At 37.5% G+C, this 26,943-nt stretch overlaps 1 protein-coding gene across 2 annotated transcripts; it reads right to left on the minus strand.

The window, feature by feature from the left end:
• Window positions 1–8,157: 8,157 nt before the first annotated feature.
• Window positions 8,158–22,037, minus strand: LOC129261213 (uncharacterized). Of its 2 annotated transcripts, none has more exons than XM_064114419.1 (8): window positions 21,696–22,037; window positions 18,399–18,792; window positions 16,440–16,585; window positions 15,591–15,678; window positions 14,297–14,659; window positions 13,698–13,884; window positions 12,866–12,975; window positions 8,158–12,182 (listed from the first exon to the last, which is right to left on the minus strand). In XM_064114419.1, the coding sequence occupies exons 2-8, from the start codon at window positions 18,783–18,785 to the stop codon at window positions 11,826–11,828; spliced, it is 1,638 nt and encodes a 545-aa protein (XP_063970489.1). In that variant the 5' UTR covers window positions 18,786–18,792; window positions 21,696–22,037; the 3' UTR covers window positions 8,158–11,825. The 2 variants fall into 2 exon arrangements, with proteins under 2 accessions (XP_063970489.1, XP_063970490.1); XM_064114420.1 differs by lacking the exon at window positions 21,696–22,037 and adding an exon at window positions 19,091–19,178 and having other exon boundaries at window positions 8,164–12,182.
• Between the last annotated feature and the right edge of the window lie 4,906 nt (window positions 22,038–26,943).

The raw sequence follows: 26,943 nt of genomic DNA on the forward strand, positions 1-26,943 counted from the left end.
TTGTGGATTGACGCCTTGCCAAAGGACGCTAGGCCATGGTGGGATTCGAACACACGACCCTCTGATTACAAGGCGAGAGTCAGAACCGCTACACCACGGCGCTTCCATAAACAGGACATGTCATATCAAAAACAATCACCAACCTCTGACTGATTTTTAAAATTAAAATAATGATATTTGCCTCAAATTTTAATAAGGAAACAATACTGGTTAAGAGTGTTTCTCAAAAAAAGAAGACCAAAAAATCATTTTGACCTTTAGTAAAAAATAAATTATTTTCTTCAGATGAAACAAAGCATTGTGGCCCTGAAATTTTCAAACTGACTTAGAATTTGAACTCACCTCTAAATGTTTGTTATCGCTCTCTTTCACCTTTCACAAAATAACTAATGCCATAGCAAATAAAGAACACGTAATTGGTATTTTTTGTGATTTAAGTAAAGCATTTGATACTCTTAACCACGATATTTTACTCTCCAAACTCAATCATTATGGAATACGAGGCCAATCTCTCTTATGGTTCAAAGATTACTTGAATAATCGAAGGCAATATGTCACTTTTAATGATAATGACTCTGATTCTCTTTTAGTTCGATGTGGTGTTCCCCAGGATTCGATTTTAGGTCCTCTTTTAGTTTTACTCTATATTAATGATATTATAAAAACCTCCTCTATTTTGTCGTTTGTCTTATTTGCTGACGATACAAATATATTTTATTCTCATCAAGACCTTAATTCATTAAACAATGTACTAAATCGTGAAATTTACAAGGTATCTAACTGGTTTAAGGCCAACAAACTTTCTTTAAATACAAAAAAGACACATTTTATGTATTTCAGACATCAATCTTATAATATCAACACACCAATTTACATTAACATTGACGGTACGCCTTTAGAACAGAAAACCAATTCTAAATTTTTAGGTGTAATTATGGATGAATTTTTGTCTTGGAACCAACACATACACCATGTTACAATGTGCGTTTCAAAGAGTATTGGAATCATTTCAAAGTTAAAATTCCTTCTTCCTCATAAAACTTTATTCTTATACAATTCGTTAGTTCTTCCATATATATCATACTGCAATATCGTTTGGGCAAACTGTGGCTCTTCTAAACTAAACTCTATATTTAAACTACAAAAAAGAGCTATCCGTATGTGTACAGGCTCACATTACTTGGCTCATACTGACCCATTGTTTCACAAACTTAAAACATTAAAAATATTTGATATTAATATGATTCAAGTTGCAATATTTATGTTTAAGTATTTTAATAATCAACTTCCTCAGTCTTTTAATAAAAATGTTTAGGTTCAACAGGTCTGTCCATTCCTACCCAACCCGCATATCTGGAAACCTCCACCTCACTAACCCCAAATTATTAATAACCCACAAATCCATTCGACATTACGGTCCCGATATTTGGAACAATCTTCCAGACAATATTAAATCATGTTCGACAATCTACTCCTTCAAAGCTAATATTAAACGCAACATTATTACATCTTACGCAGCCCCCTCTTTAACTTAATATCTCAACTGCTCTCTGCCGCACCTGCACCTACACCTGCACCGCACCCACTTGATCAATGAAGAACTATTATGTACCTTTTACGAGGCCTCCATCATCATCAAGCCTAATTGCTCACGATGGCGGTCTCCTGCATTCATTTAAATAATCTTGTTCTGAAAAATGTATAACACATCTTGTTGATATTTGTTTACAATATTTATACTATATGCGACTACTATTATTTTGTTATATGTATTACCTTTGTATATTGTATATATGTATTTTGTAATTCTGATACTGATGTGAATGCAGGAATAAATAAAATAAAATCAAACCTTTCCTTCTGTTCCTGATGGCAGCTATTTGGAAATCATGAATACAATGTATTTTTTTTTAATATCCACATTAATAGCAACACATGTCAGTGAATTCAGTCTTTTTTTTCCTGATAGGTCTTACATAAACACAAAATGTCCCCATTTTAATTCCATTCTATTAAACAGATTACATTTCATGATTAGTAAGCTGACACATAGAAAGGTGCTCCTTTGTTAAATTAGATCACTATATAGACACAGTAAGGTCAACTATTAATTTCTATATTAGTTTATCTTAGTTAAATTAGTTTTATAGTCTACAGGCAGGTTTACCTTTCTAACGAGAGTTTGGTAAGTCATCTAGTAAGGTACACCTTTGTTAATTATCTCTGTTGCACATGTTTTTTCAAGTCTTAAATAAAAATTGGTTGTCATATTAAAAACAACCGCCGAACTCTATTTGGTTTTTAAAATTAAAAGAAAAATATAACAGTATTGTGCTCAATTTTTACATATCGAAGCAAAATTGATTAAGAATTTTATAAAAATTAGTTTATTCAAACTGGGAAGTCAACCTTTGTATTAGATTAGCAAGTTTGCACAGTGCACTCATCATCTTTGTAAGGTTATTGTTGTAATGTTACAGTCACAAATACCTTTAGAAATGTCTTTCAAACTATTTTCATATCATTGCATAATGGTTTAAAAATGGTTCGTACGGCATTCATTAAGGTATTTGTATCCCTATCATAAGTCTACACACAGATCAGGCCACCTTTGCTACAATAGTTTAGCAAGTCTACAGTATGTGAAGTCCACCTTTATTTGTTATTTTTGTCAAAAGTGATCATAGATACAAATTTGTTTAATGAGCAAATGATACATGTTCAATTCTCAAATATGGAAACAACATTGATTTCCTTCACAAAATAAGCGATAAAAGGGTATTTCAACTTTTAGTAAAGAAAAAATTGGACTATTTAGACCTTTGTAAATAAAGAGGCTTTTTAAAGGGAAGAAATTATAATTTGTAAACAAATTTTCGGCATTACTCCCATGTGTTTAAGATATATCGCATGCTCGATCTGTATAAATGAAAATCATAAGCCAGAAAAAAATTGGAACCAGTGGGATCCGAACCTGCCATCCTCTGCCTGCCAGGCAGCGACTTAACCACCAGGCTATTCTAGTTTACGGCTAAGTCACGTTGAAGTGGAATTTAAATACCCTCGATTCTCTTCTTTCTGACTCATTAATATGCTAATGCAGTCCACCGTAGACAATAGATTGCAAATAAAGAGGCTTTTTTAATGGGAGGAAATTATAATTTGTAAACAAATTTTCGGCATTACTCCCATGTGTTTAAGATATCACATGCTCGATCTGTAATGAAAATCCTAAGTCAGAAAAATTTGGAACCAGTGGGATTCGAACCTGCCATCCACTGCCTGCCGGGCAGCGACTTAACCATCAGGCTTTTCTGGTTCACAGCTATGACACGATGAACTGGAATTCAAATACCCTCGATCCTCTTCTTTCTGACTATTTAATATGCAAATGCAGTCCGCCATTTACAATAGATAGTACTTAAAGAGGCTTATTTAATGGGAGGAAATTATAATTTGTAAACAAATTTTCAGCATTACTCCCATGTGTTTAAGATATATCGCATGCTCGATCTGTAATGAAAATCATAAGTCAGAAAAAATTGGAACCAGTGGGATTCGAACCTGCCATCCACTGCCTGCTGGGCAGTGGTTTAACCACCAGGCTTTTCTGGTTCACAGCTAAGTCACGATGAACTGTGATTCAAATACCCTCGATCCTCTTCTTTCTGACTCATTAATATGCAAATGCAGTCCGCCGTGAACAATAAATAGTAAATAAAGAGGCTTTTTTTAATGGGAGGAAATTATAATTTGTAAACAAATTTTCGGCATTACTCCTATGTGTTTAAGATCGCATGCTCGATCTGTAATGAAAATCATAAGTCAGAAAAAATTGGATCCAGTGGGATTTGAACCTGCCATCCACTGCCTGCCGGGCAGCGACGTAACCACCAGGCTATTCTGGTTCACGGCTAAGTCATGATGAACTGGAATTCAAATACCTTCGATCCTCTTCTTTCTGACTCATTAATATGTATTTTTTTTTATCAAGTCTCTTTATTTACTATCTATTGTCCACCGTGACGGCGGACTGCATTTGCATATTAATGAGTCAGAAAGAAAAGGATAGAGGGTATTTGAATTCCAGTTCATCGTGACTTAGCCATAAACAAGAATAGCCTTGTGGTTCAGTCGCTGCCCGGCAGGCAGTGGATGGCAGGTTCGAATCCCACTGGTTCCATTTTTTTCCAAAGTTCATTGACCTTACATGACCTTTGACCTTGATCATGTGACCTGAAACTCGCACAGGATGTTCAGTGAAACTTGATTAATCTTTTGTCCAAGTTTCATGAGTCAGATCCATAAACTTTTAAAGTTAGATGGTAATTCAACAGATAACCCCATTATGGCCAAAGTTCATTGACCTTTGACCTTGGTCATGTGACCTAAAATGTGCACAGGATGTTCAGTGATACTTGATTACTCTTTTGTCCAAGTTTCATGAGTCAGATCCATAAACTTTTAAAGTTATGATGGTAATTCAACAGATAACCCCATTATGGCCAAAGTTCATTGACCTTTGACCTTGGTCATGTGACCTAAAATGCGCACAGGATGTTCAAGAAATAGACCAACATACTTTCAAAGTTATGATGGTAATTCAACAAATACCCCCAATTTGGCCAAAGTTCATTGACCCTAAATGACCTTTGACCTTGATCATGCGACCTGAAACTTGCACAGGATGTTCAGTGATACTTGATTACTATTATGTCTAAGTTTCATGAATCAGATCCATAAACTTTCAAAGTTATGATGCTAATTCAACAGATACCCCCAACTTGGCCAAAGTTCATTGACCCTAAATGACCTTTGACCTTGTTCATGTGACGTGAAACTCATGCAGGATGTTCAGTAATACTTGATCAACCTTATGGCCAAGTTTTATGAACTAGATCCATATACTTTCTAAGTTATGCTGTCATTTCAAAAACTTAACCTTAGGTTAAGATTTGGTGTTGACGTCGCCGCCGTCAGAAAAGCGGTGCCTATAGTATCTCACTCTGCTATGCAGGTGAGACAAAAAATCTTCCCAAAAGTTGCTGAAATTTCACATTTCACATCTTTACATCCATGAAATGGCCATCTATTTTCCATATTTCCTAGAAATTGTTTTGATTTAGTTGGAAACTATAAAGAAAATGAAGGATATTTCCTTCTTTCTTGACTCTGAAAGATCGTTTTCAGTTGATCTTACACTTGATCTACTTACATGAAGGTCTATATGTGAGACAATATGACGCGATATGTTGTCCCACATGTTGACATTCATGCAGGGAGATGTAGACTAGTGTATCATCAACTGAAAACTATCTTTTATAGTCAAGAAAGAAGTGAATTTCCTTCATTTTCTATATAGTTTCCAACTAAATTAAAACAATTTTAAGGAAATATGGAAAAATGATGGCAATTTCATGGATGTAAAGATGTGAAATTTCAACAAATTTTTAGGACGGTCCCCCCCTCAAGGTCAAACAGTTGTAAAAACAGGAAAAATTTTATGCTTTTAACAATCATTTGAATTAAATGACATTTAAATGTTTTTACTCAGCCCTACATTTTACCCATAGGGTCTATATCTTTCTCTCACACACACACACATATATCTGTAAACAGAATTTGTCTTTTTTGTGTGTAAATACCTATGACGAAATGGAATTTCCATTTTTCCTCCATGTTCAAACAGAATTCTTGATTTTCAGAAATGGAAAAGGGAATTTTTTTAAATAGAAAATTATTGTCCCTTAATTACAAGGTAAACAGACTTCCAAGGAGTCTAAACAAAAGAAAAATAAATACTCACCTATATTGGTACCCTAACACCCCCTATTCCCTCCGGGATAAGCCCGTCAGTCATAAGGACCATAAGTCATAATACTAACTGGTCATAAGGACCGCTAGTCATAACGTGTAAAATCCTATACCCAAAAGCTCGCTAGTCATAATAGGCAAAAGGGGTCACTAGTCATAAGGTCATAAGGACCATGAGTCATAAGGTCGGATTTTCATAATGCAAGATAAGGGTCGCTATTCATAATGGACCATAAGGGTAATTGATCATAAGGATCGCTAGTCATAATCAACAATGAGGGTCGGTATTCATAATACTAGATAAGGGTTGCTAGTCATAAAAAGGAAGAGGCTACATTAATCATAAGGGTCGCCAGTCATAATAGTAGAAGGGGTTGGCCAGTCATACTAATACATAAGGGTCACCAGTCATAATACTAAAAGGGGTTCGCCAGTCACAATAGTAGAAGGCAGAGCTGCCAAGTAGTACGATTTTTCCGTATTTAGTACGTTTTTGCAACCAAAATACGGCAGTACGTTTTTTCTTTAAAAAATACGTTTTTTGTATTTATTTTATTTTTTTTACAAAATCGAAATTTATTAAGAAAAATCGTCTATATATGTCTCTATTTCATGAAACGTACACAAATATGGTTATTACATCAATGTAATTTCAGGTAACTTGTTTTTTTTTTCAATCATTTTGTAAAAACCAGGGTGAGATATATACACAAGTTTCAATGTTTTTTTTTTTCATCTGCAAGAGCAGTGCACATTTTAGCTTGCATGCAGCTTGAGCGCCGTGATGGGCGAGTGTGCCAAGCATTTTATTATGAAATACACTTTATTTGGGGAAAATACAAAATATTTATCTCACACGGTAAAAATACTGATTTTTTTGTCAAAATACTGATTTTGGGAGATAAGAATACTGAAAATGCAAAATACAACTTGGCAGCTCTGAGAAGGGGTTCGCCAGTCATAATGGTAGATGAGGGTCGCTAGTCATAATAGTAGAAGGGGTTCGCCAGTCATAATGGTAGATGAGGGTCGCTAGTCATAATAGTAGTTGGGGTTTGCCAGTCATAATAGTGGATGAGGGTCGTCAGTCATAACAGTGGATGAGGGTCGCCAGTCATAATACTAAAAGGGGTTCGCAAGTCATAATATGAGAAGGGGTTCGCCAGTCATAATGGTAGATGAGGGTCGCTATTCATAAAAGTAGAAAGGGTTCGCCAGTCATAATAATGGATGAGGGTCGCCAGTCATAATAGTAGAAGGGGTTCGCCAGTCATAATAGTGGATGAGGGTCGCCAGTCATAATAGTAGAAAGGGTTCGCCAGTCATAATAATGGATGAGGGTCGCTATTCATAATAGTAGAAAGGGTTTGCCAGTCATAATAATGGATGAGGGTCGCCAGTCATAATAGTGGATGAGGGTCGCCAGTCATAATAGTAGATGGGGTTCGCCATTCATAATAGTGGATGAGGGTCGCCAGTCATAATAGTGGATGAGGGTCGCCAGTCATGATAGTAGAAGGGGTTCGCCAGTCATAATAGTGGATGAGGGCCGCTATTCATAAAAGTACAAAGGGTTCGCCAGTCAAAATAGTAGAAAGGATTCGCCAGTCATAATAGTAGAAGGTGTTCGCCAGTCATTATGGTAGATGAGGGTAGCTATTGATAATAGTAGAAAGGGTTCGCCAGTCATAATAATGGATGAGGGTCGCCAGTCATTTAGTACACTCTAAAAAATAAAGAGTTGAATCTACCTTTACAAATGGTGAATTCACCCTTCTGAAAAGGGCCGAGGAGTGACAGCGTTTTAAAAGTCATTTTGCCCTTTTTGAAAGTGTTGAAAAAGGGGGTGTAATGTGCCCTTTTCAGAAAAGGATATAATGGCATTTTAAATGTGATTTTGACAGTATTAAAAGAGTTAAACATAGCCTCGTTTGAAATGCTCGGAAAAGGGGAAATTAGGGTTCAATGTACCCTTACTAAAAAGGGTACAGTGACATTTCTATAGTGATTTTGACAGATTCAAAAAATGATATAGAAAGTGAAAAGGGTGCTTTGACATGTATATAATGTATGACAATATTAAAAGTGTTAAATACAGCCTCTTTGACGTGTTGGGAAAAGATAGGGTTAAATGTACCCTCATCGGAAAAGGGTAACCGTACACTTTTACTGTGATTTTGACAGATTTTGACAGTCATAAAGAACGTGAAAAGGGGGATATGTTCCCTTTTGGAAAAGGGTGCTATGACATGTATAATGTGATTTTGACAGGGTTAAAAGTGTTACACACACACACACACATCCACCCACCCACACATAAAATTAATGCATGCATAATCAATTAAAATTAAAAAATGGTTTATTTCCTGCAACATATTAACACACTGTGCTATGTTTAATAGCACCTGTCAAAAATTGAATGGTAAAATATCATACATGCATTATACAAATTGAAAAATTCAAAACACAATTCCCATCGATATCGGTCCACTTACCAGCAAAGCATTAATTCAATTCACACTGATACCAATCAAGAACATGTATAAGAGTTATTTCAAGGCAAACCTGATCATTTCCCTCATTAAATTGATGACACCTAATCTTTAAATACACTTTAATTGTACATAAAATAGGTAGAAAGTATTAATATATAACAAATTCAAGACAGAGATTAAGTAACATTACCATGCAGTTGCCCATTTGAATGCTGAAATCTGATTTGAAAATATGACAATGTGTTGCCAATTACATGTATGTCTATAAATAACACATGATATTTGGTATCTGTGCTATTCATTCAGTAATAATTTCCTAACATACAGAGGTCAAAGAAAAGCTCTCTTAGAACAATAATGTCAATTATTTTTGCAATATTTTATCCAGAAAGATTACATTTGAACTATTGCAATGTCTTCCATTTTCTGTTTGTATCCTGTTACATATTATTTTAACATAATTTTTGGATACACAAGCCAGGATTATATATTATTTGTGCTATAGAAATGTGATTCAGGATAACAAATCTCCATTTCACCCCATCAGTATCCATATACATTCTATCTATTATTCTATTATTGATACCATATAATTATATGGAAAGATCAACATTCTTGTATTTGTCCTTTAATCATTTGCCCATGAAACAACAAAAGAACTATATATTTACACAGACTCTGCTAGAATTATTTTTTTTACAATGCAAACTAGATGGGTTTTCGACTGCGCGCAGTCGAAATTCATGCCTCCGCCATTGCCAGATCTAAAATATATCATACATGTACATTCACGCACATTTTTCAAGAACTCGGATAATCTAATCCTATCACTGTCACTCCCTCATGCATGCATGAAACAATTTTGAAGTTGTTTTAATAATTGATTGTGAATTATTGGAATAATGAGCCATTTTCATATAAAAGTACAACTATATGACCTTTGACCTCATGACCCCCAAATTTAATCAGTTCAATGGTGCCCAAAGTAACATACATGAACCTAAGTTGGTGAGAATCCATCAAGTCGTTCTTGTGATAATGCGATAATGAGCTATAGTTGCATATGAGCCCTGTGACCTTTGACCTCATGACCCAAAATTTCATCAGTTCATTGCAGGCACCCCAAGTAGCATACATGAACCTTGGTTAATGAGAATCCATCAAGTCGTTCTTGTGCTAATGCAATAATGAGTTAGTTTTGCATATATAATGAGCCATGTGACCTTTGACCCCAAAATTTCATCAGTTCATTGGCACCCCAAGTAGCATACATGAACCTAGGTTAGTGAGAATCCATCAAGATGTTCTTGTGATAATGCAATAATGAGCTAGTTTTGCATATATAATGAGCCCTGTGACCTTTGACCTCATGACCCCAAAATTTCATCAGTTCATTGGCACCCCAAGTAGCATACATGAACCTAGGTTAGTGAGAATCCATCAAGTTGTTCTTGTGATAATGCAATAATGAGCTAGTTTTGCATATATAATGAGCCATGTGACCTTTGACCTCATGACCCTAAAATTTCATCAGTTCATTGGCACCCCAAGTAGCATACATGAACCTAGGTTAGTGAGAATCCATCAAGTTGTTCTTGTGATAATGCAATAATGAGCTAGTTTTGCATATATAATGAGCCCTGTGACCTTTGACCTCATGACCCCAAAATTTCATCAGTTCATTGGCACCCCAAGTAGCATACATGAACCTAGGTTAGTGAGAATCCATCAAGTTGTTCTTGTGATAATGCAATAATGAGCTAGTTTTGCATATATAATGAGCCCTGTGACCTTTGACCTCATGACCCCAAAATTTCATCAGTTTATTGGCACCCCAAGTAGCATACATGATCCTAGGTTAGTGCGAATCCATCAAGTCATTCTTGTGATAATGCAATAATGAGCTATTTTTGCATATATAATGAGCCCTGTGACCTTTGACCTTTGACCTCATGACCCCAAAATCTAATCAGCTCATTGGCACCCCAAGATACAAACATGGACCAAGTTTGGTTATCATCTGTCAATCAGTTCTTGAGTAAATGCGATAACGAGAACGGGACGTACGTACGGACGGACAACCCGAAAACATAATGCCTCCGGCCACTTCGTGGCAGAGGCATAAAAATGTTAATGATCATTAGAGTTGCACGACTAGGTTGCTAAATCTATCTCTTAGCACACTTAGCATATAATTAAAAAGTCGACTCTTGTGTTCATGGAGTTGGAGTCGCGACTCCCTGTTGGTGGTCGTGACTCCAACTCCATGAACACAAGAGTCGACTTTTTAATTATATGCTAAGTGTGCTAAGAGATAGATGTACTATAATGATTCACATGAGCATCAAATATTGACCCATCATTTTGTGACGGAAAGAAAGTGATTGATATCTTTGATCACAAGTTTTCCCCTCAAAATCGCCATGAACTATCATCAAACAAACCTATCGGACTCTTATACTGGTCATGTCTTTGCAATCACAGTATCCCCTAGGCTACAGGCTACACACAATACCAGTAAATACCCTATCACGAATGCTAATTTCACCTTCTTGATGACATTACTACGGATAAAATCACAACAGACTTATCTCAGCATGATCAAATCTCCCTGTATAGTTCACACGTGATATATTGTAATTCATTGTTTCATACTGTGAGATTAGTGACATAGCACAGGCATCTGGCATTGACCCAACCACCACCACCATGGCCTCCTTCAACATTTTGAACAAGAACAAAGTCAGGCACATGAGGGTTCCTGGGATAGTGCAACAGTAAATTTCTGCACTGACAATGGTCTAGGAAGAGCTAGTACATATTTGCATAATTTCAGAACAGAATTTTCATGAAAATTAACAGATATAAATAATTCTGTCCGAAAATCCATAACTTCACCCCCTGTAGATATAAAGTACTTATAATCTCTGGACCCCTACAAACGTGCATGTAAAGGCATGGGAGGACACATCCTCAATGATGAGGATATCTGAGACAAGGAATTGGTCTGATATCCCAGTAGACACCTCCACGAGCTTTATGACACCACGGGTGAAGCATTATAATCATTGTTCAAGTGTATGAATAATTTTGAACATCAAAATTTTACATAATTTTATCTGATGAATAAACATGTTTAACTGATGTGCAAGTAACTTCCAACTTCAAATTGTGTGAAAAATGCAATAAACTGCAACTTTCAAATGGGCATGAATAATTTTGAGGATGACTGTAAGTCAGAACTTCAAATCGACTTGAATGGGTCTTATATATCACGACTTAGGAATATGTGCCACTTCCTTCAAGCCACTCTGCAACAGAGACATATATGATACTAGTGTCTAGTAAGTCATTAATATCCTTGATAGCTTTCCTTTCTCCTCTTGAGCATGTTTTGTTTGCAACACGAGCACAACGGTACAAACCTCCATAAAACCCAGGATAAAACTTCTACATGACAGACTTTTGCATGAAACTTACTCCAATGCAGTGATCAAAGGCTACTGGATGGCCTGCTTACGACACCACTTCCTTGCTACTAACAGCAGTGATGTTGGACATAAGGTCTTTGGCGCGGACTGGTATAGCACTTCCTGCAATGCCGATGCCGTAAACATAATGTTCAAGGAATGCATAGAAGGATTTCAGTTCAGCCGCGTAGTGGAGATTGAAGATGTAGTGCAGCTTGAACATGACGTCTACTGCTTGAGTGATGTCTGGTCCCGTACTGCACTGAATTGCTTGCTTGTCTATGATGACGAAGAACTGTGATGGGCTTCGCTTGTTGCCTACTCCTAGCAGGTAGTGTTGGGTCCTTTTCTGCACTGGCTGCCTCTGTTCATCTTCAAGGAAAGAGGCTACACTGGTTCCATGCTACAAACGTATGAAGAATGAAAATGTCATGACAAGTTTGTATATACATTGTATATGCTTCTCAAGTTACACGTTTTCATTTAATTAAATTAATTGTTCTGTGAGAATACTGACATTACAAATGATAATGTTCAGAGGGTCCAAAATGTTTTCATTTGTCCATACATGTAGTGCATGACTCTAACAATAAATGAAATGGAATAAAATTTTTGTTCATTCAGTGAATGCAGAACAGTTTAAAAGTAGAACAGAAAGTTCTTTTAAATGTAGTAATTCATTTAAGAGTTATGCTTCAAAAGTTAATACATTCTGTATTATGTGAGACACAAACTTCATGAGCTCTGCTAATCTCTACAATGTCACATTGGGGAACTCTCAATACACACACACACACACACACACACACTATACTTTGTCATCAAACTACAATTTTCCTTGAATTATATTAATTCACATAACGCATAAAAAATATTAGTGTGGAGTCTGTGATTTAAATGAAATCGTCGAGATCAATGAAGCTGATTCTATGTACAATTCATAAAAAAAGTAAGACTGGTCCAAAATTAAATTCAGCCATATGGTGGAAGTTAAATTTGAAATACAGCTTGAACATGATGTCCACTGCCTGAGCGAGGTCTGGTCCTGTATACACGATAACTAAGATTTAATATGCAAATACATACCGGTTTTGTCACCAGGAAATACTGGACAGCGTCTGTTAACGAAGTCCGTTTTCCAGAGTTGGAAGGAAGCAGGTACACGGCAGCAAGGAATGCGTAGAGTGACCTCTTCCCTAAAACAATAGTGATCAGTTAAAGATAAATGTCTGCTAATATACATACAGAAAACGTTGTTTAGCAAAATAGTGAATAATAAGTGTGAATGATTATAGGTAACTGTCTTCAAATTGGTCTCTAGGATTTTAACATGTACATTATGAAAAACCAAAGGCTGACATATTTCTAGTACCCCTATGGCTCTCATAACTTGAACCTAAAGTTATATCATTAAAGGCTAAAATTAGCTAGGACTTGTTGGGTAACAAATGCATCAATATCAAGTGAATGAGTTAAAAATTAACTCCCACTAAGTCTCAAGTTTCAATACCATGGAATAAAAGAGATATGCATCATATTATGTGTCATCTTGATCTTAAGGCCCGTTCCCACTGGCGTTTAGGAAGATTTGCGTATGAATTGCGCACAAAATTGGTTTAGATCTAGCCTATATTCGTTAAACATCTGCAATATTTGTGAAACATGCATGTATGAGTCGGCCGAAATCCGCAAAGGCACGTTTTTCCGTTCCCAGGATTTTTGAGCAGCACAAAAATCCTGGGAATGGAAAAACGTGCCATTGCGGATAATATGCAGACGTGTGCGGATGTCGGCCGACTCATACAAGCATGTTTCACAAATATTGTGGATGTTTAACGAATATAGGCTAGATCTAAACCAATTTTGTGCGCAATTCATATGCAAATCTTCCTTAACGCCAGTGGGACTGGGCCTTTACCATCAGAGGGTGTGTACTGTCCATCGTTATTTGAAGCTGGACTGTATAGGTCCTCCATCAACGCCTTGATTTTGGGCAGCCGGGAAATCTTAGCGATGTGCAGAATCCCCTGCACGAACCTGGTCTCCCAGGTACTGATTAACTTTGATGTGGCATCTGGGAACAGAAGTTTGAATTCCAGTTGAGCCTACAAGAAAATGGAAACAGGGGGCACAATAAGATTTTAAATCTTAGGCAAAAAAAAAAAAAAGGAAACAAAAATTTAAATCTGGATGTTAGACCAACAGTACTCAACTGGGTATTTGAATAAAAGTACTTTACTTCAGCTACTTCATCAATACATAATGACCAGAGGCTTAATAGGATTTGCACTCAACTGAGCATATGAAATTATACAGGGGCTGCAATGTAACTTCTGGTTCAGGCAAGTTCAGAAAATTCTAAGTGTTCTATGTAAATACAGGACTGAACAAAAAAGATGTATGTACTTAGATAACATTAAACTGGATCAATTTTCTTTGATCAAACAATATTGTTTTAAAATGTATTGGAATATACAATGGCCTTGCATGGTTACAGCCAATCCCCACATTACTTACAAGAGCTGGAGTATCACGGAATCTTGGGTATCGCTCCAAGATATCCATCACACCTGGCGTGGTATTAAATATCCAATTACGCCTGTTCTGAAAGGTCTTGTCCATCGCTAATATTATCTCATCTCTGCCGTCTGCTGTTGCTCTCTTACTGAAAAGGATCAGCTCCTCCTCTTCTTCAGTGGAAATCTCCTGCAGATGGTCATATGTGCGCTTGATGCTTTCTTTCTTCTGGGCCTTTATTATGCCTTTATACTTTCCTGTGCGAGGACGCTGCTGATGTTCTCGGGGAAGGCTTCTCCTCATGGTGTTCAGTTTGGTACTCAAATATACACGGGTTGCATCCGTGGGATCAAACCAAATGTCCTCGTAGGAGAGAGAACAGATAGAAGGATATAATCAACTTGAACTTAGTTGGATATGAAATCATTTTCCATTCTTTATAATTTCAAACAATAAAGAAAGTAGAACAAGCAAGATATTTGCTTTGTTAAATATATTTAAAAAAAATTAAAAAAATTGAGCAAGTATTTATTGTTACCACAAAATAACCAATAAGACAGAACATACGGTATGGCTATTCAACCACCCATCTCCTCAACTAGAGACACCAGGATCGTACAACAGTAACCACCTATTCTCAAGTTGAAGAGCACCAGGATCGTGAACGCAGGGGCAAGAGTGGGGATCCCAGGACACTACACAGAATGAAGGTGTAATAGAATAAAGATTCAACCACCCATCTCCTCAACTAGAGACACCAGGATCGTACAACAATAACCACCTATTCTCAAGTTGAAGAGCACCAGGATCGTGAACAGAGGGGCAAGAGTGGGGATCCCAGGACACTACACAGAATGAAAGTGTAATAGAATAAAGATTCAACCACCCATCTCCTCAACTAGAGACACCAGGATCGTACAACAGTAACCACCTATTCTCAAGTTGAAGAGCACCAGGATCGTGAACAGAGGGGCAAGAGTGGGGATCCCAGGACACTACACAGAATGAAGGTGTAATAGAATAAGGATTCAACCACCCATCTCCTCAACTAGTCCTGGAGCATCAAAAGATTGAGGAAAAAAGTTTTTAATTGAAATAAGGAAAATAAATGAAATATCTAACTGTCTCTGCATGGGCAATGAAAAATAAACCCAAAGACCTTGACTATAGGACTGTGCCCTGAAAGGTTAAATAAAAATAGATACTGCAAAACTTAGGGATGGTAGAGAATTTATAGATACACCCATGTATTATTTTCTGACTAATACATCTAGAAATGGAAAGAAACACTTACATAGGGACATTTTGAGTTTGACCCGAGACTTGGATATGCCGCAATTATTCTCTTTGCTAGCATGATCTTCTCTTCTCTGCTTGGGTAACTGTAAGTAGAAAATATCTATTTTATTATAAAGTAGACATATTTTTTATGACAAAATCTTTGGAACCAGCAAAATTACTATTAAAACTTTGTTATATGTAGGGCTCTACAACCCAACTGAAAAGGGCAAGTAAAATGACTTTCCGAAATGAGCAAGTGTTTTTAGGGGCCCTATCAAAGTCACAACATGACTTCTGGGGAATTAGATCTAATCCTGCAACACATTATGTATTATGGTTATGGTTACTGCTGTAGTCAAAATTGGATTACCCGGGAACATGAATTATAAACCTAATAACTTGCAGGCTTAGTTCAATCTGCAAAAGATTTTCCTCCAATTTTTTTTGGCATAACATGCAGTAACCATAGCAACACACTTTCAGCCACTGTTGATACATGGATCTTGCAATCTACACCTCAAGGCATACATTTGTGCCACATTTTATTTGAAATGCTTCAAAAATGTGTAGTTCGATCTTCAAAGTTTTTCCCATTTCTTGCTATAATCCGTTACTATGGTAACACACTTTCCGCCACTGTCGATAAATGTTTCGTGCACATCTACACCTCAAGGCCCACATGTAAGCAAAATTTTATCTGAAATGCTTATGAAATGTGGAAGTAATTTGATACCAAAGTTTGCCCCACCTTTTTTTCCTCAAAGAATATGCTGTTACCATGGCAACACGCTTTCCTATCTACCCCCGCCAAACGAGTTTGGCGGGGCTATAAATTAGTTTGGCAGGGCTATAATAAGCTTACTAAGTGAATACTTTCACCATCTCGGATGCTACTATACTTGTTAGCAGGTGCCGTGTTTCTGACGTGATGGTGTTGTTTTTGGAATATTCATCTTCGATGCGACCTCCACGTGGATGATTTCTCACGATATCCCTCACATCGAAAACCTGACATGGGAGACAAAGGCATCAACAATTTGAGACTAGGGTGAAGAACACACGAGAGGCATATATGTCTACAAATAAATGTGATAAAAAAAATAAGAGCAGTGCGACAGGACAGAATTTTTTTGGCGTTACACAAAATAATATACCACAGCATATATGGCGCTTTCTATGACTAATATTAATAATAATAATAGCTAGTTCTTATACAGCGTATTTCAAACTTGTAAAGAATCTCAACACGCTTTACAATAATTACAAATTAGTTGGTTACAATAATTATAATAGAACACACAAAAATAGCAAGAAATTAAATGAAAGTACAGGGTCAGTAATTTTTTTTAAACATAAGCTATGGAGTAGAGGTGGGATTTCAGTTTCTTTTTGAATTGGTCACTTGTCATCTGGGATTTTAGAGAATCTGGTAGCTGTTCCAAAGTTTTGGTGCAGCATAAGAATAGACCCTTTCCCCAAAGGTTTTTGTACGGGAAGGAGGTACTGTGAGCAGGTTGTGTGAAGAGGAACGAAGACATCTAGCTGGAGTATAACTGTGGATTAATTCTGATGAGGGGCTGTACCATTTAGTGCCTTGAAAGTGATGAGGAGAACAGGGGTAAAATATATGTGACAATAAAAAAAATAAAAAATAACTCTATGCGAGTAAATTTCTATTCCTACTAGATCAATTCCTCAAAGATATCAAACCAAACATGCACAAACAGAAAAATGCTACAATATGACAAATTATAATTCCTATACAGAGCGAGTCAGAATGAATGTCCCAAGAACAATAATTGGTTTCATGACGTGTCTTGGTAGAGTTATCTTCTCAGCATCTTTCGTTATCCCTTTCATTTTAATCTAAGTTGCAGTTTGCACACATGAGTGAACATCAGACAGCAGTGGCGTACTGACAGGTGGCTTGGACAATGCATTGGAGGGGCGCTGCATTATCCACAATCCATAATCCACAATGCGGAGCCCCTCCAATACATTGTCCATACCACCTGTCAGTACGCCACTGTCAGACAGTATCTAGAAGACTGCAAATCTCACTTGCGCCAAGTGGCTGGGTGAGGAATAATACAGTGTTTTGAACAAAGAGAGTCAGAGAGACAGAAACAGATATGCACACATTAAAAACTGTTTCATAATGGCCCATTAAGGCCCCACCCCCAAATCTTGGCTGTGAAATGCCCAATCGTCACAAAAATTTGTACACACGTCAAGTTACTATCATGATAATTTAAATGTTAAAAATTATTTTTAAGGTCATGAAACTCACATTTCCGTCCATAAATGATATATTTTTCATAATTGAACATTACTTTTCACTCCTTTAGACAAGTTGAAAATAATATTACAACAAAAATACTGTGAAGAGGCCACTACTTCCTTGTTTTGTATTATTTTGATACTTTTAGTATTTTTTGTTTTTCTACGTACATGTATGTATTTTATTGTTTTATCCTATTTCCACTATTTTGAGCCCCAAAGCAAATGTCTGCAATAAAAACAAGGCCAAATACTGTATCTCTTTTCAGAAAAATGGTATTTCCATAGGTTTTGTACACAAATCACGAAAACGTGCATTTTTGGGGCTGACATGCTAACACAAAATGTCACGTGACTTTATAATGGTAGGTCCTATTTATGTTCATACTTCAAATTATAAAGTTGGGAAATTTCTTCTGACTCACTCTGTATGGCACATTTCTAAAAAATCACTACACCAGGTTAAGGATGAAACCATTAAAGTTTCTGGATAAAATATCTTATGATGAATGAGCTCTATTTATATGTAGCAATATATTACCTTGGCCTTTGATGATGTTGCTGGTTTGTCAGGTAGTCTCTGAGATGCAGGGCTGTCCAATGATTCCTGGATGTTAGCTTTGTCTGGGGTTGATCTCTCTGGGCATTGGTTCTGAACATCTGAAGAGATTGATGCACAATCGCCGACCTTTTCCAGAAGAATGCTGCCTCCATTTTTCAATAATTCAAGATCATCCGGATCTTCTTGATCAATATCTACATCAGACTGAAACTGTTCTAGCTTGAGTTTAATTGTGTAATCACTGCTGTCTACAGAAAACTTCAAGTTGATCTTTGACTTCAAAGTTTGGAGAAGTTCTTGATCTGCTGAAACTGTCAACAATTTGGTCCTTTGTCCATAACTTACGCAGAAATTATGTGCTGCCATTTTTAATCTGTAAAGAGAAATTAGCAATTTCATAAAATCAATGAAAAACGATGTGCAGTATAAGCTGATCGCTTACGGTACCAATGGTGGGAAATATTTTTTGGCGCCTGCATGTGCATACTCGTACATGAATTGCAGACGTCTATCTCTGCAATTTCACACAGCCACTGAAATTAATATGTTCAAGAGTGCTACATGAGTGTATAATTTAAATTACCATTCCCCCCCCAAAAAAAAAAAAATGACAATAAATCTGGCCCTGTGAAAAGAAATAATTCTTAAAACCATGTTATTATTCATTCTACCTGTTTAGACAACAGCACTTCTCTGTGAAATGTACTGGAGTTCCTTTTCCTGTTCATCATATGAGCTTACAACTTGAAGAGGCTGGTAACTTCTTAATTCATCCTGCTTAAGAAGGAAAGTCTCCACAGGATACCTTGGCAGGACTTCGTATGCATAGAAGTGATCATCAAATGCAAGAGTTTCCCACATTGTGCCAAACAAGTATACATCCCTTCCAATCAAGTACACATCAATCAACTTTCCAAAAGATGGCATGCAATCCTCAACACTTATGTTAACACTCATTCCTGATCGATACTCGGTGCCATGGATGCAGATACGCTTGGTCACCATAATTTCGTCAACCTCGCACAAGTTTGGAAATTTTGAAAGAAGTGTAGCACATCCCTCAGTTTCTCTAATCAGCTGTGTAGCAGCATTCCTGATTACAGGTTTCTGTCCAACCCCATCCGTAAACCACCTATGGCACTGGATGATCTGATGTCTCTCTGCAACAGTTTTGACAATGTCCTTGAAATTTCCAACAACAGTTGCCAAACATTTTGCAATAGCATGCTTGGCCTCATATCTCATGCACCAGCAGTTGATAAGAGGTCCTACTTTCTCGATCATGAAAGGATAATGTATCATGAAGTGATGTTTCGGAGTAAGATTCTTAACTGGAAACAACTTCTTAAACAAAGTGTGGTGATCCTCTATGTGGTATCTAAGGTGGCTAATCATGGATTCTGTAATTTCTTTGGCAAAAGCAATGTCCATTATCCTTCTTAGCAAGATAAGCAATTCCCAGTATTGATTATCTCTGGGAATTTTATTGCCGATCACGAGGGGCAGAATTCTTATGAAGCACCACATCTGTGATGCAGAGTTCTTGAAAGAACTATCTTCACTAAGCAGAGAACTTTTACATATTAGAGATGGCTTATTCTTCACATCTGCAAAGCCATATGAGAAAGAACTCAGTCTGTCATTCAAAATATTGAGTGTGAACAGTTTTTCTTCATATATCAGATGCCTAAGAACTAATTTGCACTCAAGTTTACCTACACCCTCAAGAATGTCGTGCATCACATCGGGACAAAAGTTTTCTGTGACGTGAAAGTAACGTGAATTGTTTAGAACACATGCACTTTTCACTCCATGGTTAGAGCATGCCTGTCGATCAAGCATAACAGACTGCACATGAAGTTCATGCTCAGCTCGAGTTCTCTTTTGACACTGATCATCATGAAAAAGTACTTGCATTTCATGTCTTGGGGTCATACATGTTCTACATGGGTAGTTTGCTCGAAAACTTTCTACAAAACCGCACAAACTGTTTGCACCTAGGTTATCTGCAGGTGTTTGAACCAAAGTTCCTCTGATTTTCTGAACATCTCCATTTCTTAATGTGATCTCTGCTCCATTGTCCGATTCCAGTTGCGCCAATTCCTCAATGAACGGTTCCAGAATGGGTCGAAATCCATACTTGTCACGGTCCAGACTATGAAACAGGCCAAGCAATTGGATAAATGGCAAAGTAGCATTCAGTCTGGCAGGTATGTTTTGTAAAGTGTAATACAGTGCTCCCAGCTTATGAATACCACGCTTTGATCGGATCGGATTTGTCACCTCAAAATCATCGCAGTACAATGCAATTTGCAAGGCATGTGGACATTCTGAAAACAAGGGATGAAGCCTGAAATGTGTACCATCACAAAAATGTCTCCTTACACCATCAGCTGACGGGGACATGCAGCGTATCTCAGCTACAAGATTAGGATTACTTAACAAAATTCCAAGTGTTTCCTTCAGTGAAATATACTGAAATGTGTCTTGCACAAGAACTTGTCTGGCATCACCAGTTGATTTATCCACTCGAACATCAAAGCGATTTCCAAGAGAAACAGTATTAGGTTTAATCAATCCAAGTTCCTGCTGAAAATATTGCTCTTGTTCATATCGCGAGCGTAAAGAAAGAAATGGGTTCCGAGCTTCCTTAAATGAATCAAGCAGTTCCTTACATCCAGCTGAATTTTCATCAATATCTTTTGTTTGTAGAAATGCTGTAGTTTTTTGTTCTAAATCTGTCACTATATCAGTAATGAAAGATGATGATTGATCCACAACTCTTTGAACAGTTGTGTAAGTTACATTAGACTGAGAGAGTAAAGCAGTGATGAAAAGTGCTGCCCTTTTCTGTAGATGTAAATTATCAAATATTTCATTATTTTCATCATTTCTCTCTGGTATGTCTTCATTATAACCTGCTGCTGGGGGTACTGGGTCATCAAGGTCTTGTTCATCATCGTTATTTTCATGATTGCCAACATCAACAGTTTGCTGATTGCCAAGTTCATGATCGTGTAACCTAAGTAGATGTTTTCTAAGCGAATTAAATGTAGGGAAAGTCCGGGGACATCCCCCCTGACCACACTGTACAATCAATCCAGGTCCATCAAACAACGCATGGGCAACATGAAGATGTGAAAACAGCTTTGAATGTCCATGAAATATTAAATGGCACACAAAGCATGTAAGTTCCATTACCCATAACAAGAGTCATATGTCATTATGCATGCAGAAAAACATACATAAACAAATTACTTTCCACTTTGAGCTCACCTTGTTCAGTCGAGACGACAACAGTACAAATTCCTTGTATCTAAGAAATAATGGATCTCTTAGAAATTCCCAGTTAGAGGGTTTCACACTCTTAACAGAAACCGACGACCTTGTCTTCTCATCTGTTTGCGTAAAAGAACCACCAGGGTTAAATTCAGCCGAGGTCACATCACTGCATGGAACAGAACTTGTGCTTCGATTGTCATCATCACTACAGATATTTACAAATGGTGGGAGGGAACTTTCAGATGCAGGATCACTGTCCTCTTCAAATTCCAACTGTTCGTTTTTTGACAAGCAATTTTCTTGAGGATCACTTATGGAGTAATCAGTCAACTGAGTAATGCTTTGTTTGCTAGCATCACAAATAATGTCTGTTACTGGTGGGAGGGGATCATTAGATGACGTATTTGTGTCCTCTTTGACCTGCAACAGTTCATGTCTTGACAAGCTTTTTTGTTTCAAGTCCTTTCCTTGAATCTGAAGTGTGGAGAATTGGGACTCAAACTGTCCTCTTCTGAAATATTGATTGCACCGTCTCTGCCTCTTCTTCCTTCTCTTCATGTAGTGACAGGCTGCAGCTCTGCTATGTCGCCCCATCCATTGAACTTACTGAACTGAAAACTGAAATGTTAGAGAAGTTGTTAAATACGATTCAGTAATCAACAAAAGATTAAAAACTAGATGCCCAATCTATCAAGCCCAAATACATGTACTATATTGATTCTGCCAACTCGAGTGGGCATTCCAAGGTAAAGGGGTACATTTTGGAAATTTGATCTTGCATAAATTTTAAAAGAAATATTCACCATAAATAAAATATATTATACAAATTCATACAGGAGAAATAGTTTATGATAAATATTTTTACAAAAGAGTATTTTAAATTATACTATCTGCTTTTCACTGAACTAATATGAGATGCTCTAAACACAATGTTATATGTTAGAGATTATTTGACTTGCATGGTCAAGACTCAAGACACGGCAACACTGACATGTGTAACATAGGTATCTGTCAAACAGGCTATGGGAGCTGACTGACGAATGTCAATTGAACTCATAAGCTTTTAGAATATGTAATTAAAAATGAGGGTTTCCATGCATTCTTAAGTTATGACGAATTTACAAAAAGCATGTTTTTACCATTTTTACACACTAGATGCACATAGGCATGCTCACAGATTTTTAACTTTGATGTGCGTGTATAACCTTATTGTTGGACCAGAAGATCTGAATTTTAATGAATGGAAATGATTACGAATTGTATTAGGAACCCATATCAAGTGAAAAAAAAAATCTCGCTTCTCTATGTGCTGCGCACCAAAAAACGCAAGCGCAGATACATAGAAATGCATGTGTGCTCATGTCATATTGCGCAGTCAGACAGAATGTAGACTTCCTACATTCTGTTGGTGTGCTGGCATTACGAAAATACCCCGTTTGAGGTTTCACCGCACTTGGGATCGCAAACTGCGGTATTAGACCCCATTTTTCGTTTGAAACTCTCATTTCTCATTTGAACATTTCCGAGCCCCGATAAACCCATCTTGGCCAGGTAATCCCCGTTGTCTCAATTTCACCTCCACAGGCCAGTAAAGCCAAGGACGAAATGATAAACAACAGCTGTGCTATTACGTAAGACTTCTCTGCCTTTAGAAGGAACTTCGGAATGAAATTATTGTCTTCGATATTTAATCACGTTTTCAAAGGCATATTGTATTCAGACATCCAATATTAGTCCTTTCTCAATTTCGAACGAAGAAAATCGACCTCGAAATAAGGAAAATAAGCGAATAAAAATTAGGGTATGGTTTGCATGCAGGGACTGCCCTTAGCGCTGCGATGCATCCCATAGTTTCTGTCCGTCCAGCAAGAAAATATGGGATGCATGCCGTTCACTCGCGCATTGATAAAACAGCCAGACAGAAAGAAAGAATTAGGAAAGAAAGAAAGAAATAAAGAAAGAAAGAAAGGAAGGAAGAAAGAAAGGAAGAAAGAAAGAAATAAAGAAAGAAAGAAAGGAAGGAAGAAAGAAAGGAAGAAAGAAAGAAGAAAAAAAGTTGCACTTCACCGCGTGTATACACGGAACTCCATAGCAGGCTCTTATAGACACGTTGCAATCCATCGTGTGTGGCCCCCTGCTGTGTGTGCTGGACTGTCGTGTTATCTTTGGACCGAGGTCAAGAAACAGGTGTTTTTATATTTAGGGCTTATAGTACTTGGAGAAGAGAATTGGTGAAAAAGAAACGGGGGTATAGTCTTCTCAAACGGAGGTTTTTCGTCATGGGTGGTTAATTTACCTGACCATTTCTTTTCTTCACTGATTTTCACTGATTTTCTCTTCTTTTTTGATCGGAACTTCGACCACAAGCAGTTTCTAAGCGTGGTGCGCATAGTGCCGTGCGCATTTTCTTTGTTTTGCGAGTAAAGTGCAATTTTTCAAGGGGTGTCAGTTTCAATGTACAGCGTCGATGTGTTTAATAGACACCTACCATACAGCGCACACACGCATAGTGCTTCCACATTCAAGGAGTTTTCCTCTTCCATATAATTAAATGCGCTTGTGTACTTTGCAATGTAAGTCCACATGTTCCTGATAAAGGTAACAATTCCTATACATATTTGAATACAAAATTATTTTGGAAGTTTTAAATTCAGTCAATTATCCAATACTACTCTAGCATCATGTGAAAGTGTAATTCTGATTTGTGACATGTTTGGTTTCTGAAACCATGAATTACTTTGGCTACCAAAACTGTCATGAAACTTAAAGATGTGTCATCCCTTAGCTTGTGCATTCTATATTTGGTACCAAAAGCATGAAAAATCTCGAACTAGGTTCATGACAGTTCGGTTTGTAAAAATAGTTCATATTACAAATCGGCCCCCTAATTCATGGAAATACATGTACTGGAGTGTTCGAAGGGATAGGGAAGCCCATCAGTGCGGAGTACCAGACGACGAAGGTAAGCCTACAATGTACGTACGCGCTACCGGTTAGCGAGTTGCATGTTGTGAACGTACACTTGCCGAGCCAAGACGCCAATCCAATTTAAATGTTAAGAATATTTTTAACAATATTCAAATTTAAAATCTGTCATTTAAGTTCATTTTGTGAGACTCACCACATCTGAATTTTATTTCAATTTATTTTGACATGATCAGAGTTGTATTTGGAATTTTGGACTTGCCTCACCAAGTGTATTTTTGTAGCAGTTTGCATGTCGGATACATGACCCATGCCATTTTAATTTTTTAATTTTTTTTTTTTTTATTGTAGAAAGTACAGCGTCTAGACTCTAGTTAGAGGCATGTCGGGTACGTGACCCATGCCTTCTGGCGCTAGTGTGCTTCCGTACCGGACGATGATAGCAAACTAATTTTAGCTCAATTTTCCACATTTATTCACTACTATCTCATCAATCCATAACCTGAATTTCAGCCACATCGAGCATCGGCTTCGATCTCGCTGTTGTCGTTCGAGTGCTCGGTCAGAATTCGCCTTCGCTGTAGTTTTGATAAGGACCGAAGTTAGCTCTAAAATTCTTGCACATCTGCGGCGGTATCCGCCTGTGTGTTTGAAACATTTATGAATATTTAATAATAACTACAAACTAGTGAAAAATGAAACTCACCAAAACACGGAAACCCTCTCTTGAACTGGAGGTGGCGCTTCACTGTAGGTGTATGGGCAGCCGTTTGAAAGAAATACTCTATTCAAACGCCAAACGGGAAAAATAAATATTGAACCAAACCACTGGTACCGAGTCTATACCAAGCCAAAGTCGCCATATACATGTAGTGTGTACTGAAGATTTCAGCTCGATTCTGTAGAGGGCGTTATACATTTGATTCTCGAACATCTCATACACACACGAGTGAAATTAGGGAGAAGAGAAGATCAAAACCTCTAGGTAAAACACCCCTTTTTCACATTTAATTTTAGTTTAGAATTGTATGTAACTTCGATGCCTTTTGGGGGTCTTTAGCGCATTATTTCAACGTAATTGTTTTTTTCCCACACCAAGCTAGTCCAACCTAACAAAGATACATGGTTTTCTACGGCAACGGCGCATACGTGTAATTTTGGCACGTATGCGCCGTTTCCGTACCAAACCGTGTATCTTCGTTAGGTGGGACTACTAGCATGGTTTAGAACAAAAATACGTTCAAATAATGCGCTAAACACCCCCAAAAATGCCTCCACGTTACAAATGAATATTAATACAAACAAAAAATTAAATTAAATGTAGCTATATGAAAGGGGGGTATTTTACCTGGAGGTTTTGATCCTCTCTTCTCCCTAATTTCACTCGTGTGTTTTTGAGATGTTCGCGAATCTAATGTATAGCGCCCTCTACGAAATCGAGCTGAAATTTTCTGTACACACTCTATGCTATGGCGACTTCTTCTCACCGAACTAACTTCGGTGCTTCTTCTTGGTATAGACTCGGTACCAGTGGTTTGGTTAAATATTTATTTTTCCCGTTCGGCGTTCGAATAGAGTGTTTCTTTCAAACGGCTGCCCATACACCTACAGTGAAGCGCCATCTCCTGTTCAAGAGAGGGTATGTTTACCTCACGCATTTGTACAGAATGCACCACGGGGCTAATGCAATTAGTCCCCGTGCTTGCACAGGTGTAATTTTGGTGGCTAAATTCAAAATTTAAAATTAGTTTGCTATTATCGTCCGGTGCGAAAGCACACTAGCCCCGGAAGGCATGGGTCATGTACCCGACATGCCTCTATCTAGAGTCTAGACACTACTTTCTACATTAAAAATAAAAAACAAAAAAATTAAAATGGCATGGGTCATGATGACGTTTCCGACAATCATGCCACTATAAAAATACACTTGGCGAGACAGGCAAGGCCAAAATTCAGATGTGGTAAGTCTCAAAGTCACAAAATGATCTGAATATTGTTACAAATTGGGGTCTTGCATCGGCAAGTGTACGTTCACAACATGCAACTCGCTAACATAACCGGTACCCGTAGCTCGTACGTAGAACTACGTAGGCTTACCTTCGTCGTCTGGTACTCCGCACTGATGGGCTTCCCTATCGCTTCAAACACTCCAGTGCCAGTGGCACTGGTAAAGTCCAAAAATTGTTTAGTTCCATCGATAGACTGCGCAAACCAGGGCTTCACCACAGTGGTTGTGGGTCCGGGCGTCCTTATCGCGCAGCAAGCAGAAATCTTGCCCATGGTTAAGATGGTCAGAAGTACCATTCAGCTGACCTTA

This window comes from Lytechinus pictus, unplaced genomic scaffold, assembly GCF_037042905.1.
Source record: "Lytechinus pictus isolate F3 Inbred unplaced genomic scaffold, Lp3.0 scaffold_19, whole genome shotgun sequence".
Lineage (NCBI taxonomy): Eukaryota > Metazoa > Echinodermata > Echinoidea > Temnopleuroida > Toxopneustidae > Lytechinus > Lytechinus pictus.